This window comes from Primulina huaijiensis, chromosome 9 (genome assembly GCF_012295235.1).
Source record: "Primulina huaijiensis isolate GDHJ02 chromosome 9, ASM1229523v2, whole genome shotgun sequence".
NCBI lineage: Eukaryota > Viridiplantae > Streptophyta > Magnoliopsida > Lamiales > Gesneriaceae > Primulina > Primulina huaijiensis.
This window is the reverse complement of record NC_133314.1, coordinates 3,770,002-3,784,391: the sequence shown is the minus strand read 5'-3', so window position 1 is coordinate 3,784,391 and position 14,390 is coordinate 3,770,002. Positions and strand designations below refer to the sequence as shown.

General features: G+C 32.9%; 1 protein-coding gene across 2 annotated transcripts; it reads right to left on the bottom strand.

Annotated features, from left to right (window-relative positions):
• Positions 1-6,929: 6,929 nt before the first annotated feature.
• LOC140984056 (putative cyclic nucleotide-gated ion channel 7) lies at positions 6,930-13,010 on the bottom strand. Of its 2 annotated transcripts, none has more exons than XM_073451216.1 (8): positions 12,848-13,010; positions 12,142-12,302; positions 11,294-11,879; positions 10,554-10,766; positions 9,218-9,522; positions 8,938-9,049; positions 8,208-8,444; positions 6,930-7,970 (listed from the first exon to the last, which is right to left on the bottom strand). In XM_073451216.1, exons 2-8 carry the CDS (start codon positions 12,198-12,200, stop codon positions 7,242-7,244), a joined length of 2,241 nt encoding a protein of 746 aa, XP_073307317.1. In that variant the 5' UTR covers positions 12,201-12,302; positions 12,848-13,010; the 3' UTR covers positions 6,930-7,241. The 2 variants fall into 2 exon arrangements, with proteins under 2 accessions (XP_073307317.1, XP_073307318.1); XM_073451217.1 differs by lacking the exon at positions 12,848-13,010 and adding an exon at positions 12,603-12,817.
• Positions 13,011-14,390: the final 1,380 nt, after the last annotated feature.

Here is a 14,390-nt window from a genome sequence, read left to right as displayed (position 1 = left end):
CACACATTAAAAAATTAAAAATAATTATTTAATAAAAATATTTTCACTTATATGGTCTCCGGTCTCCGTTCCTCAATCGCGTCTCGAATAACTTTTAAAACACAGTTTTATGCATTCATGTAGAAATGTACATTTTAAACATGCACACCCTATTAAATTTATGCAATTAAAAACATTTAATTAGTTATTTTTTATTTTCCATAGATTTGTATGCAGTTAGGTTACGTTATCGTATTTTTGAACCTTACAATTCCTCCATCCCTTAAATAAAATTTCGTCCTCGAAATTAAAACTTGCCGAATAAGATCCACTCCTCCTTGAGTTCCATTAGTCCAACAACAAGCTAGTGAACAACTCGAAGAAGTTCAAATGCATTCATAGTTCTCTGAACCCATTCCATAAGTTCCATTGACCACAACAGCTGAGATGCAGCAATCTATGGATAGCACGATTGCTCCAGAACAAAATCAATTTTATGTTCCTCAAGCAACATAATAAATAATCACCACGACCATTCCTCTACAACAAGTGGTGATAGTCGAATCCGCATCAAATACATCGCCTCCACCAGTTTCACCGCATAATCAAGCAAAAAGACAGCATAATATTTCCTCCCCCGCAAATAGCACATATCAATGATATCATTTCAACATGTTCCAAGCTTAACCACTTATGACTCCTCAAAATCTACCAGGTGAGGGAATAGAACATCCAACTTTGTCAAATAATAAACCTCATATTTATCCGCAACTTAGTTCAGAACAAAATTTGTTGGAAATCGAGCTACCTCAAACTTCTCCAGTTGATCAGACTCCAAGATTTAAAGAAAGATAACATGGACATATGTCAATTAATCTTGACGACATTAACATAATTCATCTGTCTCTATCCAATATGCAGAATGAAGTTCCCGTTCTTCGAACAGATCAGATGGCTTCATCACTGGACTTAGAGATGATCAAGACTAATTTCAATGCCCAAATATCTGAAGTTCTCCGAGTGGTGAACATGCATTCAAGCCAACTATCTGAGCTCAAGATCTGGTATCACAAATCAAATTATTATGTTATTTCAAAATTGAAAAGCAAAAATTTGTGCTGACGTGACATATTGAGACTCTGGGCAAAAAAATTATGAAGTTGTCGACTATATTCAAAGAGGGACGGGTGATGTTGAAAAAGGGGGAATCCCAAGGAATCAGAAAAATCAAGCACAAAGATTCAGAAAAACCTAAGTCCTCTTCCTCGTCTCAGCACAAGAAACCACCTGGTGGCAGTCATGTAAGTTCTGTCGGTGGTCATAGTAGTAGCTCGGTGGGATACAGACCAAGCCACTCTTCTCATCAATCTTTCAGCAAGAAATAGAACTTTATTTATTTCATTTTTTAATTTTAAATCATTTCTGCAGATTATCGGTTTAACCTATGAACGGCTTAGTTTATGCTAATATTTAGTTTTTACTATACTTACACAACAACTTAGTTTTGACATCACCAAAAAAATGAAAAAATGTTAATATAAGTTTTGGTGAATAAAAACTAAAATGATCTGAATTAGCCAAAATTAGTGAATGCAGATAATCTAAACTGAAGTGATTCGCTGAAAGAAGTACTATGCTGATAAAAGATGACAAAGATAAACAAGTTGTGTTGTCCAACTATACTAATCTGAAAAGCATCTACAATAGCTTAAATATAACTAAGTTGTTCATATATATTATGCAGTAGAAAAGATCAGCTCACTAACTAATCAAGCAATATTCTCTGAAGACAATAGATAGTTATCTCCGAGTATATTCTAAATGTTGTCAGCAAATACAAAATAAAAGCTTTGTTGATTACTTCTTCTACTTAGTATCCCAGAAATTTGAATTGGTCATTATTATTTTTGGAAACATGACAAGGACATGTGACATCCTCTGCACAATTGGGATACTAGTACATCTATTAGTATTATCTCTACTTATTGATACAGGAGACCAACATCTATAAAAGAGATGCATCAGAATTGAAGAAGATCACTGATAGATTGAACATCATCAAGAATTCTCAAAATAATCAGCATCTCTCATGAAGATTTATCATAGGCTTATTTGCACACGCACAAAGTTCAATCAGATCGATTAAGGATCATCTTGTGCACACATTGTTCTCACTTATCATTTATACACGATTTTTTTGGTACTATGAGAATTTGTGTAACTGTCAGAAATATGTTTCTAAATTGATTGAGTTAAGAAAGAGTTGTTAGAAGTTTCAGCCCAACATGGTTGGTGAATCGAGCTGAAATGAATTTATACAAAGGGTTGTACTGATCAAATATTCTAGTGAAATCCTTTTGGAAATAGAAGAAGAGAAATAAAAGCTTAGTCTTCGAACTTCCATTAACAAATTCTTGCCTCTTTTATTTTCGGTCATCTTACATGTCCTATCTTTCATTATTTGTGTTGTTAATTCATTTGCTTGAACTGATCTGTTAAACTCAATAATATCTTATTCACTTAGTATTTTGAGTTGTTTCCGCACTTAGTATTAGTGTAGTTCATTTTACTCAGTCTGATTGGAATATTAAATTGAGTTTTTTTTTATGCATATTAGATTTTGCATTATTTGTCATATTTATGTAACAGTTCATTCACCTCTCTAAACTGTTATTTTCTATCATAACAAAACCTTTTTCTTAACACTATATTGATTTCATAATAAATGTGTAATGTTTAAAATCTTGAAATAATCAAACATTTGTCATTTTACTAAAAATTATAATAAGTGGTAATTGTGCAACTTCAATATTTTAAATTATACAACAATACAAGTGTCATTTGTCTGACTCCTCTCCTGATAGGAACAATTATTGCATATTAATAATCTCACTCTCAACAATTTCTCTCTATGCAATCCATGTGAATCGAGTATATGACATTGATTCTTATATCAATTGTACTTAGAATTAAATGCTTGTTGTTTTACAAAAAATTATAACTAATAGTATAATTACAACTCCGATATTTTAAATCATACAACAACAACAAAGCGTAATTTATGAAAATCTTTTTCTCTTTTCACAATATGTAATTACTTTATGCCTCTATATTAGATTTGTTAGTAAAGTACTACCAATGGGTACTTTTTAATGTATATTTATATAATTTTCATTTTTAGGCAATATTTCCAATAAACAAAATTCAATATTCCAGACTAAGTTTAATTTTTTCAGTTACTGTATAATTAATCATCATTCAATTCGTTAAAAAATGTATCGTTTTCCCTAATCTTGATTGAGGAACGACTTTTCCTAATTCCACTTTGTCATATTAATTAGTGACTCTTCCACTTGCGGAAAAAGAACACGAAATATGACAAATCTAACTGCCCGAATAATAAATAACCAATTAATTATGCTTAAGAAATCATAATTATGATATTGTATGTGTTCATGCTTTATACTAAAATTTAAAATTAGGAGATGATTTTTTCTTTCAAAATAAATTCAAGAAATAAAGTGTTATTAATTATGTAGGTTAGATATATATAATGTCTTAATCATGATTACAATAATTAGCCTTAGTTTAATTAATAATCCAACGACTAAAGTGTTTATTCATTCTATTGCTTCATTTCTTATTCATGATGAGTTGTGAAATGATCCCACCATTATGGAAATCTCAAGAAAAAGTAGCTACTCAAGTGATCCATTATTATAATTAAAACCTTTTATATATATAGTGATAATTTGATTATTCGTCGTTGTAGTAAATAGAAGAGAAAATAGAATTTTTTTTCGTCTTAAAAAAAAAAAAGAAATAGGAGTTAGCTAGACGTTCACTAAAAAAAATCCTTCTGTAGCCAATAATCTATTAATAAAAATAGAAAAACTTAATAAAAAAGCAGAAAAAAAATAGTAACTTGATCCCGTGCATCTACCATTATACCCATAATGATCGACCATGCTATTGCTATTCATAACAGTGAGGAAAATTTTCTTATTTATATAATAGATATGGTAGGACACAAATTGAGGACGTCTATTACTTTCTTTGGCTAAAAATAAGAAATAATATCATGAAATTAGTGCTATAAATAGTTTTAAAAAAAAAAACTAGGTACCAGCCATATAGGTGGCTTGTATATCATTCAACGGGAAATTGGCTTTCAGTTCTCAGTCGTCGATTTTTTTTGTGTTCAGTCCCTGGGTACTTTTTTAGTACCACATTTCCACATGAAGTGTACCACATTTTATATGACATAGTACCATAATTTTGTGGGTAGGGAGTGAACCTAAAGAAATATTTTGATTGGAGATTTTTCACCAACTTCCCCATCATTCAATATATTATTAAAAATTATTTTTTTAATACAAGATTCAAAATTTTAGATTTTTTTAAGCACGAAAACATTACAAATTATTGATATATAATATTTATAAAGAAGATACGCGTATAAGTAGATAAATAATCTCTGTCCCATGTCAAAAAAGTTTATATGTGTTTCCATACACACATATTAAGAAAATTATTGAAAAAATAAATTTTACAAAGAAATTTTTCATTTTACCCTTATTTAATGACTTTTTTTTATAGAGTAAACAAATAATTTAGAGTAGTTAATGCATTTAATAATAATGATAGACTGTTAAATAACAGAGAAAATAATACTAAAAATGAAAACTGAATTATATATTTGGGATGAATGAAAAAAAAATGTGGTCGCAATATCATAATTGGGTCGACCATGTCGGCTTGATAAGTGAGATGTCGGTATTCGAGCCTGCTACACCCTCTAGCGCTGGCTCTGTAGACAACGTATCTGGTGAACATATTGCTATTGAGATTGAAGATCAAGCTAGGGTTTCTCCCGTTTCAAGGGCATGACATAACCGTACGTGAAGCTTCCGCCTCATACGGCTCCTCTAGGGATGGAGATAAGCCCAAGTTTGTGTGGTTACTTAAGGTTGTTTTACACGATTACACGATCAATCTAATATCGTCAATGAACTTTGATCAATAGAGGTACAACCCAAAAGAATAGCAAAACTTTCCTAAGCATAAAATGAGTTCTCCGGCTTGTGTTTCAATGATGGATAACCAAGTCAAACTACCCATGTCCATCCAGGAATCAGTCAAACTATTCCAATTTAGCAAATGATAAAGAAAATCTTTATTTGTCTGCATATGATGATAATGTCCGTTCTTGGCGTGCTAGGACTTGTTTATGACTTCTCAGGATAGATGAATAAATTTTCGACTTATTTCACCATTTGCGTTCACAAGTGTTCCTTAACATGACATTAGAGCTCTTGTCAGCGGTTCAAAATTAACCTGATTGACTTGTAAGTGAATCTATAAGATCAAGCATAAGCAGAGAATTACAATTTTTTTAAAAATAAAACACCTCCCATGTGGTGGAGGTTATGCAGAACCTACACACACACATATATATATATATTCTCCATCTACGGAGTATTACATTACAATCTATCATCCTTATCAAGTCAACCAAAGAAGAGTCACTATATGTACACGTGTCTGATCCCACATGTACACCAAGAAAAAACACCAAGAACACTCCGAGAAACACCGGAGACTTCACTAAAACTCCAAATCGGAGCAAATAAAAATACACCGGAGAATTGTAACTATATAGAGATTATAAAGATACGAAAAAATATATATAATTTTTCCCTCAAATGAATCTAGATCTAAGATAGGGGAGTCTTGAATAATCAAAACGACAAAAGATAGAGATATACTTGGGTAGGGAATGTCATAACTCTAAGATAGAGAACTCTGAATTGAATAATTCATACTTAATGACAATATGAAATCGATTTCATTCCAAATGAGAAAAATGTTAAGATCATAACAGACAAAAATACCCTACAAACCGCCCAAAACTCTGCCTGGACATTAGACTCAACTACAATAAATTCAGTGAAAGAAAGAACAATCTGACCCAAAAAGTCCTAAACAACACCTCCCACAACAGGGAGTAACAAACTTATATCTTTATAACATTTGACTCGAATTTCTTAACAAAAATTAAAGAGCGCTATCTTTCCAATATGAAAAAATGTAAATTTTAGTTACTCTTCTGTACGACAATGGTCTATTTTCATCCGATACCCAACCATTTTAAATTGGGTATGTTGAAATAGGTATCTAGTTGGATATTAATATTAAATTTTGTAATCGTGCTTGGGTAATGGACCTTAATGGACTCGACCCATTTAAAATTAAATATTAATATTCATGCATTATCTATTATATGTTTATACTTATAGTTCTAGTCAGTACTCATATCATGCTCATCCTTGTTGATGGAATAATGCAAATGATAAATATTTTTTAAATTTAGTTTTATAATAAGATAAATAATAGGTATTTTATGAGACAGTCTCATACTTTTTTAACCGTAAGACGGTTCAACCATGTCCATATTTACAATAAGTATCATTTTTGACATAAAAAATAACACTTTTACATGGTGACCCAAACAGGAGATTTGTATCAAAAAATTGACTAGTTAAACCGTCTAACTAACATTTTTGTGTAATATAAAAAGGTTATATCATTGCTAATTCATAGGGAATAATTATTTAAACATGAAAAATATATTTCTATTATTTGAAACTCGTAATAATATATCCAAAAGGTGCGTGTTTAACTTAAATTACAAGTTCTCAGAACGAGTACTTTAAGGAATGGTTGCCCCGGCAGGAAAAAGCCCAATTTAGCAGTAATACTATAAAAATTTACATTTGTATTTTCTTATCTTATCTTTTTAAAAAAAAAGAAGGAAAAGTAGGTGCAATAAATTATATATTGCCAGAGTTGGCTGTTAAGTTAATTATTGTAAGAATACAAGTTGAAGCTAACAAGGGTCAACCAAATGATTAAGAATATATGCTTATACATAAACATATGTGTCCAATGTTATTTGCCCTTCATTGTTTATTGGATACACTCCATTTATGTATTAACTCTATAACGTATGCAACAAAAAATAAAGTGCAAGTAAGATCGCTCAGTGTATGTGTATTTGAACGCTAAAAAGGAATGCAGAATATATTTTGGCTCTCTTGACAGTGTATTACAACCATCATTTTTACCTCGAACTCTCCATTCGTATAATATGACACTATTACGAGAAATGTAAATAACGGATGGAAAAAAATCACATCGGAAGCATGCCATATGCTCATCTAAAAACTATACATATTCCATTGGTCAGATGTTTTGTGCCATTATTCAACAGCAAAGTCAGGCTCAGGCGGCTTTTGCAATTTGATCATCCTACTAGACTTCGACTCGCGGGACCTGCGAACTCCGCGTAGCGCGTTAGCCGCAAATCTTGATGCCAACATTGTAGCCCCCAGTCCTGATGTAGTACGACTGATCAGTCGAATTTTAGCTGCTTCTTCTTCTTCTTCTTGTTCGTCTTCATCATCATCTTCTTCTATCGAACTTTCGTCGTCAGTTTCATGGCGATGAAGTTCGGCCATCTTCCTCCTCCAATACCGACGCCAAGTAGCTTGGATAAAGGTGGCAGCCCAGGTCCTCCATTGCTGTGAGTAGAAACGGAAGGTATGTTGAACCTGTCGACTATGAATACGTCTAAACTGACTGGTTATAAATTTAAGTTCATCTGCTATTAAAGCAAATGCCTCTACTTCTGTTAAAGCTTTCACAGTACGAGTAGAAGGTGGAAAGTTGGCACCGGATTTAGGATCCAAAGCCCATGTCAGAAGTTCTTCTCCGCAAAAATCACCTTCTTTCAGGAAACCACGGTTAAAGAAACCGGACCTTCCGCCATCTGTCGTCACACTCTCCAGTCGACCACGGATAATAAAGAGCATTTCGTCAACAGGGTCCCCTTCACGAAGTATATATGTTTTTTCTGTGTATAAACTTGGTTTTAGCCTTTCACAGATAGCGTCAAGCAATCTATCATCCATGTTTGCAAAGAGAGGAACCTGAACATCAAGCCATGAAAATTTTATCTTCAGCGAGGCTATTCAGCATAATGATGGCACGAATGTAATTGGCTAGAGCATTTGTAGAGCAATTGATTTTGAATCTTACAACCACATATAAGGCCGAAATTCCGCCAAGAAATTTTTTTTACTCTTATCGAGAGTTGTGGAATTAGATTTCTTTTTAAAGAAACAACTACAAGCATATAAATACTAGATTAAAATGTTTATACATACCCTTCTGACCAAATTTAAACAGAGATGTCGCTTGATATCTCTTCTAAGATCTTTTGGTAGATTTTGAACCAAGCTCTCCTCATCAACTCCTCTAGTTTCTAGCCATTTGTACTGATCGTAGCGCCTTACTCTTTCCCTGAGTTCTTGTGGCAGTACTCTGTGATGCATCCATTGCTCAGAATCACGTCTCTTGATCCGCATTTCCTCAAGCCTTACTGTGAGAGACTGGAGATATGTCTGTAGCATAAACAAGCTCCTCAAAATTGAGCAATCGGCCATGAAATATTTTGACAGTTGTGACCAACATCATAGAAATATCTTTAGAACATGAAGAATACTGTGAGCTTGACATAAAAAGTCAGTAAAACGATGGGAGTTCCAATATTCACTACTATCATGGCTGTGTGCCAGATTTTGAACTACTCTTTTGATTGTAACCGTGAAAAAGGAAACATGCTGGAAATGACAAGCCACCACAGAATAAATATAATTCTTCGATGAGAATTAGAGATTGATTTGTCTTTTTTTCCCTAAAGTCGAAGTTTTGCCTCCAATTTATTTACTAGGATGTTTAACATGGGGCCCCGTAGTAATCCGTTTCTCAGGCACTAATCAAAGATTTTGATTCTGTCCCTTGGCAAGACTGAAATGGAACTATCAACAGAGCAAGTTTAGTTGCAATTATGCATCAATAATAAGACATGAGGTTGCTAAATGTTGGTGTACAAACCTGCATATTACCAATCAGAAGAGCAAAGAGGAGGAGCCCAAAAATAGCTACTGCAATGGAAAATAGAACTTCTCCTGGGTACGTACTGGTTTGAAGCCCCTGACCAAGTGTACTGCAGATAGAGAAACAAGACTAGTCATTCTAAAGCAGCTTTTTACAGACATAATGCTAACAAGTTTCTAAAGTGTATCTTATTCATTCAATCCAGATAATGAATTATAAACCAGAAGTCTAGTGCACCACATTGAAGCCTATGAGGGATATGAAAGAAATAAAGGACCTTAAATTCTGTAGGCCCCACCACAAACAATAGAAGTATTTTGAGACAAAATGCTGGGATCCAAGAATACCAGATGAGAGAGCTTGTGCATATATCCCATACTTAAACTGTGGTGTTTCATCATCTGTTACAGCACATTTTGGGTCAAGGATAGCCTTGCTGTTGTTTATCCATTCAGTCATGTTTGAAACCCCATCCGAGCAATAAAGCAAATTTGGGTTACAGCTTCCACTTTCCCTGCAAGCTTCATCCCAGCATGCACCTTTGCGTTCAATTGCTAGTAGGTACCATAAAGCTCCAACAATCTGTCACGCCATTAGCAGCATATTAGGTGAATGATTTCCTGGAGCTTTCTACTGGTGTCAATACTAAAGTGTGTTATGCAAAAGCAGAGTTGATAAGCAAGCTCGAGAGTTCATATTGAAGGCAATGACACTGGTATCAGAAAATTCAACCTCAATATAAAAAAAAACTAAAAGGAATTTTTAACACTTTCAGAAACACTCAATGTGCACCTACAATATTTGAGTCGTATATTATTTTACACGTGTATGATACAGTGGCACATATGCGCACACACATATATAGACAGATGCCTCTGCACACCCATCCTTACTTATTTTTATGTGTGAACATGCATGTGAGTAACACAATTAAGTACATTTGTACGGGTCGAAAATGTGGGAGGAGCATCATGATGTTAAAGTATGAAACTCACACTCAACAAGATCTTCACAACCAACCAAGAACATGAAACATAAAGTATCAAATAGTTGTTATGTGGAGTTTTCAGACGTCATTGTCATATTTCTTAAATGCTCAATTCTTTATTTGTATATTTCCATTAAGAATTATATCTTTTATGTAGACAGATGTAGCATTTACTCAAAACAGATATCAAGTATTCTTAGCATGAGTAAGTACTAATCATTATGCAAATAACATCATAATTTTTTTTAAAAAACTTTGCATTTCATACACTCCACTAGATGCAAGTTGTTTGGAATATTTATAAAAAAACTTGTCGCAAACATCACGATTATACGGAGGTAAAATTTTCACACTTTTATGTGCTTCACTACATCCCAAAAAATGACTGACTGGACATCGGTAAAGCTCTATACCATTAATCTGGGGCTGTCATCCTTTGAAGAAAGTCTTACCTGACTAGTCTTGAGCAATATTTTCTTATTTAAACATGTGTTTTGAAAGATTATCGTTCTTGAAAATTAATTGGAATAATTTACAATAATACTCACTTTTTTGACACAAACTTGACTGAATTCCGAACTACAATAAATTATCAGCATGCCAACACAATATTGAAGCTACTTACATGACTAGCAAGCATAAACCATAATAAATAATATGCTGCACCAGCCCATGCAGTTTCAGCAAACACACCGGCTGTCTTCTTTAACTCGGAAGTCAGAGGCAAAAACCGCACAAATCTAGGTATGTATTGAAGAAATACAATAATCACTAGCGCTTGTTTTGTCCCCATTACATCTGAACCTCTTGATCCGTTCAAGAACCTCCAAACTACAATCTGCAGATGACATGAAAAGCCAAATATTGGTTCTCAGTAAGAACTAACAGCAAAGGGACAGATCACAGAAAGTAGCACCACATAGCATGTTCTCTTAAGCCAATAAAAATTGCTTGCAAGTATACATTTATTTTTCCTCTCATTCTCTTTGTCACACACACACACACACAGAGGGTTGGTGGACAAGACTGACTGAAAATTTGTCATCGCTATGCCTATAACAATCCCGATTTCACTGTCACATATAATAGTGATTTTCCTGTTCTTGTATCTACAAGCTTCGAGGCTGAACTCAATGGACATAAGTGACAATGAATCAAAGCGTTTGCGTTTTTACGTAGTTGGAAAAGTTTTTAATTTTGGATATATGTCCACACGATCACAACAAAAGGACATGCACTTCGTAAATCAAATGATAAAACAATAAATGACATTCATGGTTTCGAAGAAATGGAATCTTATGACTGAAACAATGCAAGCATTACTTTGAAGAGTATAGTTTCTAAAATGTTAGCATTTTAACATACCTGAGGAAGAGGAAGTACAGAGAAAAGATCCACAAAAAAATAACGATGTAGGTATCGGCTAGCTATTTCTTTGGGATCAATAACCAGCTCCCCTCGCCCAAAAACCCGAGATGAAGGTGCAATATAAGCTGTTCGGAATTGCAGAACCATACGAACAATGTAAAAGGAATCAATGATGGTTCTCAAAGTTGTGGTTGTGTATGCAAGACTATTTTGAATATGAAGGCACATTTGATCATCCTCGAAAACGGGAAGATACAAAAACAAAGGATCTATTGATACTGCAAATATGCAGGAGATAACCAAAAGCTTATTCCAAAGAAGAAGACTCTTGTCTTGAGGATCAAATATTTTTCTATCAGAAACTTTGAGATCCTCCGGAAATACTGCTTTTGTAACCCCTGATTTTAATGATCGGCCAAGTGTGATAAGTCCTTCAGATCCTCTTTGGAATCCCACTCGTAATGACTTTGATCCACTGTTTTTGGTACGTCCAGGAGCAGTCAAACCCTCCAAGCTAAACCCACACCTGTTCTTTCCAGCCATGTCGGATCTAAAAGATAACGATGAGTTCAAGTCATCCAACCTATAACACAACAAAAAACGAACAAAATAAATGGATATCTGTTTACAGAAATTTAAATGTTAATTAAAAACTGGCAAGTGGGAAGTAAAACACCGAATTGTATAGGTCTCATATTACAAAGGTAGGCAACAGAAGCATTGATATACTGACAAAATGGCTCGATTGCTTGCATCATGTGCACTAAACCCATCAACTTCAAGAAAATATAGAAACGATAATAGAACCTTCTAACCTCCTGTAAAAGAAATTGTACGTTACATACCTTACAAATTTCTCCTTTTGACCGCCTATATATTGCGACTTATAACCAGATTCAAACATTATGTCCAGAAACAAAGATAGAGAGTGAGTATCAATTCCTCTAGAAATGAACCAAAATCATCCTGATCTCACAACAATCGTGAAACATCATGTCCAGGAAACCTGTGACCAAAATATAGAATAATCACAGAAACTAGAAAGCCGTCTATAATCAAGGAAAATAAATCAGATGTACTCATGACATACGATCAGAGGAAACAAAAAAGAAAATTATGCACCTTTTTTGTCACAAGGTATTAACAACAAACTGCAATTTTTTTCTTAATGCGGAAACTTAGCCAATTTTAAACAACAACGAATTTTAGGAAATGGAAGACATCGTATGATTTTGCAACAGTGCATACTTGATCCAAAGGGATAAACAATTTAATTCAAATCGAATAAATTGGGAAATAAAAAAACCTTCGATCATCCAATGCCTCGTCATAATTGATCATACTAATACTAACTAGAGCACAAACACAAACTAAAAAATTTGAATTTACGAATCATAATAAACAACCAAATTCCCGAATAAAACCCATCCTAACATTAAAGTACGAAATTGAATCGCCCTTAGATTTCACTAAAAAAAATTGTTGCATCAATCTTGCTCCGTTGAACAATTCAGCGAGAAATGTAATGATAATTTGATCGGATAAACTTACATTGATCTATTCTTCAATTTCGACATCTGTGGAAGGGAAAGATTCAGATTTTTTTTCCCTGGTAAATGTGAGAATGAGAGACGAAGAGACATTTTCGCGCCACAGCAGTTACGAATTTCTCACAGCTTTTTGGTATTTCATCATTCGGGCAATACACGACTTTAGCCTCAATTAGTTCTACTAGTTACTCTGCATGTGTGATATATGTGTATAATTTTTTTTATCATTATCGATAGACTAAAATGAAATTTGACAAATTATTGAGGGATTAAATTGATATTTGAATTGTTGAAATAAAAGAAATAAAAATAAAAGTGTGGGTTGAAATTAAAAAAAAACAAAAAATATAATATTAGTATCATATAAGGGTAATTCTAGAAGAAAAAATTGGTGTCTTTTTTAGGTGATTACTATGATGTCCTCAACTTTAACCTCAATTAGTTCTATATATATACAAGTGGAAACAGCACATGTATTTTGAATCATAACATCAACACAAATTTAATGTCCTTTTTTTTAATACCAAATTTTATTAAAATAGTAACATGAAATTATGTTCAATTTAGAAAACAATATATGCACACATGTGTTTGAAAATATAAGACAGAGCTATTTTAAAAACAATGCACACAGCATGTCCATTGCTCATAATTTTTTAAAAAATAAAAAAAAAAATAAAATACAAGAACATCGAGCATTGAAATTAGGTAAATAAATAAAAGAAATTAATAAGTGTTTATCAAATATTTACACAAGCATTTATCATTATAGAGAAACGAAAAAAATTGTCTATATTATTGTAAAGTAAATTTCATGTGAGATGGGTCGGCTCGATCAATATCTGATGTGAAAATAATATTTTTAGTATAAATAGTCATACTTTTTCCAAAGTCGAGTTGAGTTGGATAGGAGATCGGTATCATAAAATTGACTCGTGAGACGATTTCATTGAAGTTTTTGTGAGTATTGTATAATAAAGTAACGGAAAAGCAAAATAACTTAAAATATTAATGAATAACATAATTAACAACACGCTTGACATATAAGATGAAATGATAAATTGAAAGATAAGGATATTAATTCTATTTTTCAACTCTAATTATTGTAAAATTTGAATCAAAGACGAGAGTTCGCCGGAGTAGTGAATTGGTGCTTAATTCGCTATTGGTTCAACCATTGCATCATGAAAAACAAACGTCTTTATTGATCTTCAAGAACCTAGTGGAGATGACGAATATGTTTCAAGGAAACTGTACTTTGTTACATGCTCTTTTGTTGCATTATTTTCCCCATACAAATTAGTTTAATTGGATTAGATTTCTGGTTCTATTTTATTATACATTGCAACATATTTATCTGTTAGTTTTATTTTTTTCTATGTATTGGTACAATAGTTTTGACAGACAAGCTCTCTTTAGAGTGTGCGGTTCATCAACTCCATGAGAAATTTGGTTAATTTATTATCGATTTATTTTTTTTAATTCGACTTATTGTGTCTAAGGATGATTTTATATTTTAATCAAAGTATAAATTTTGGTTTGCT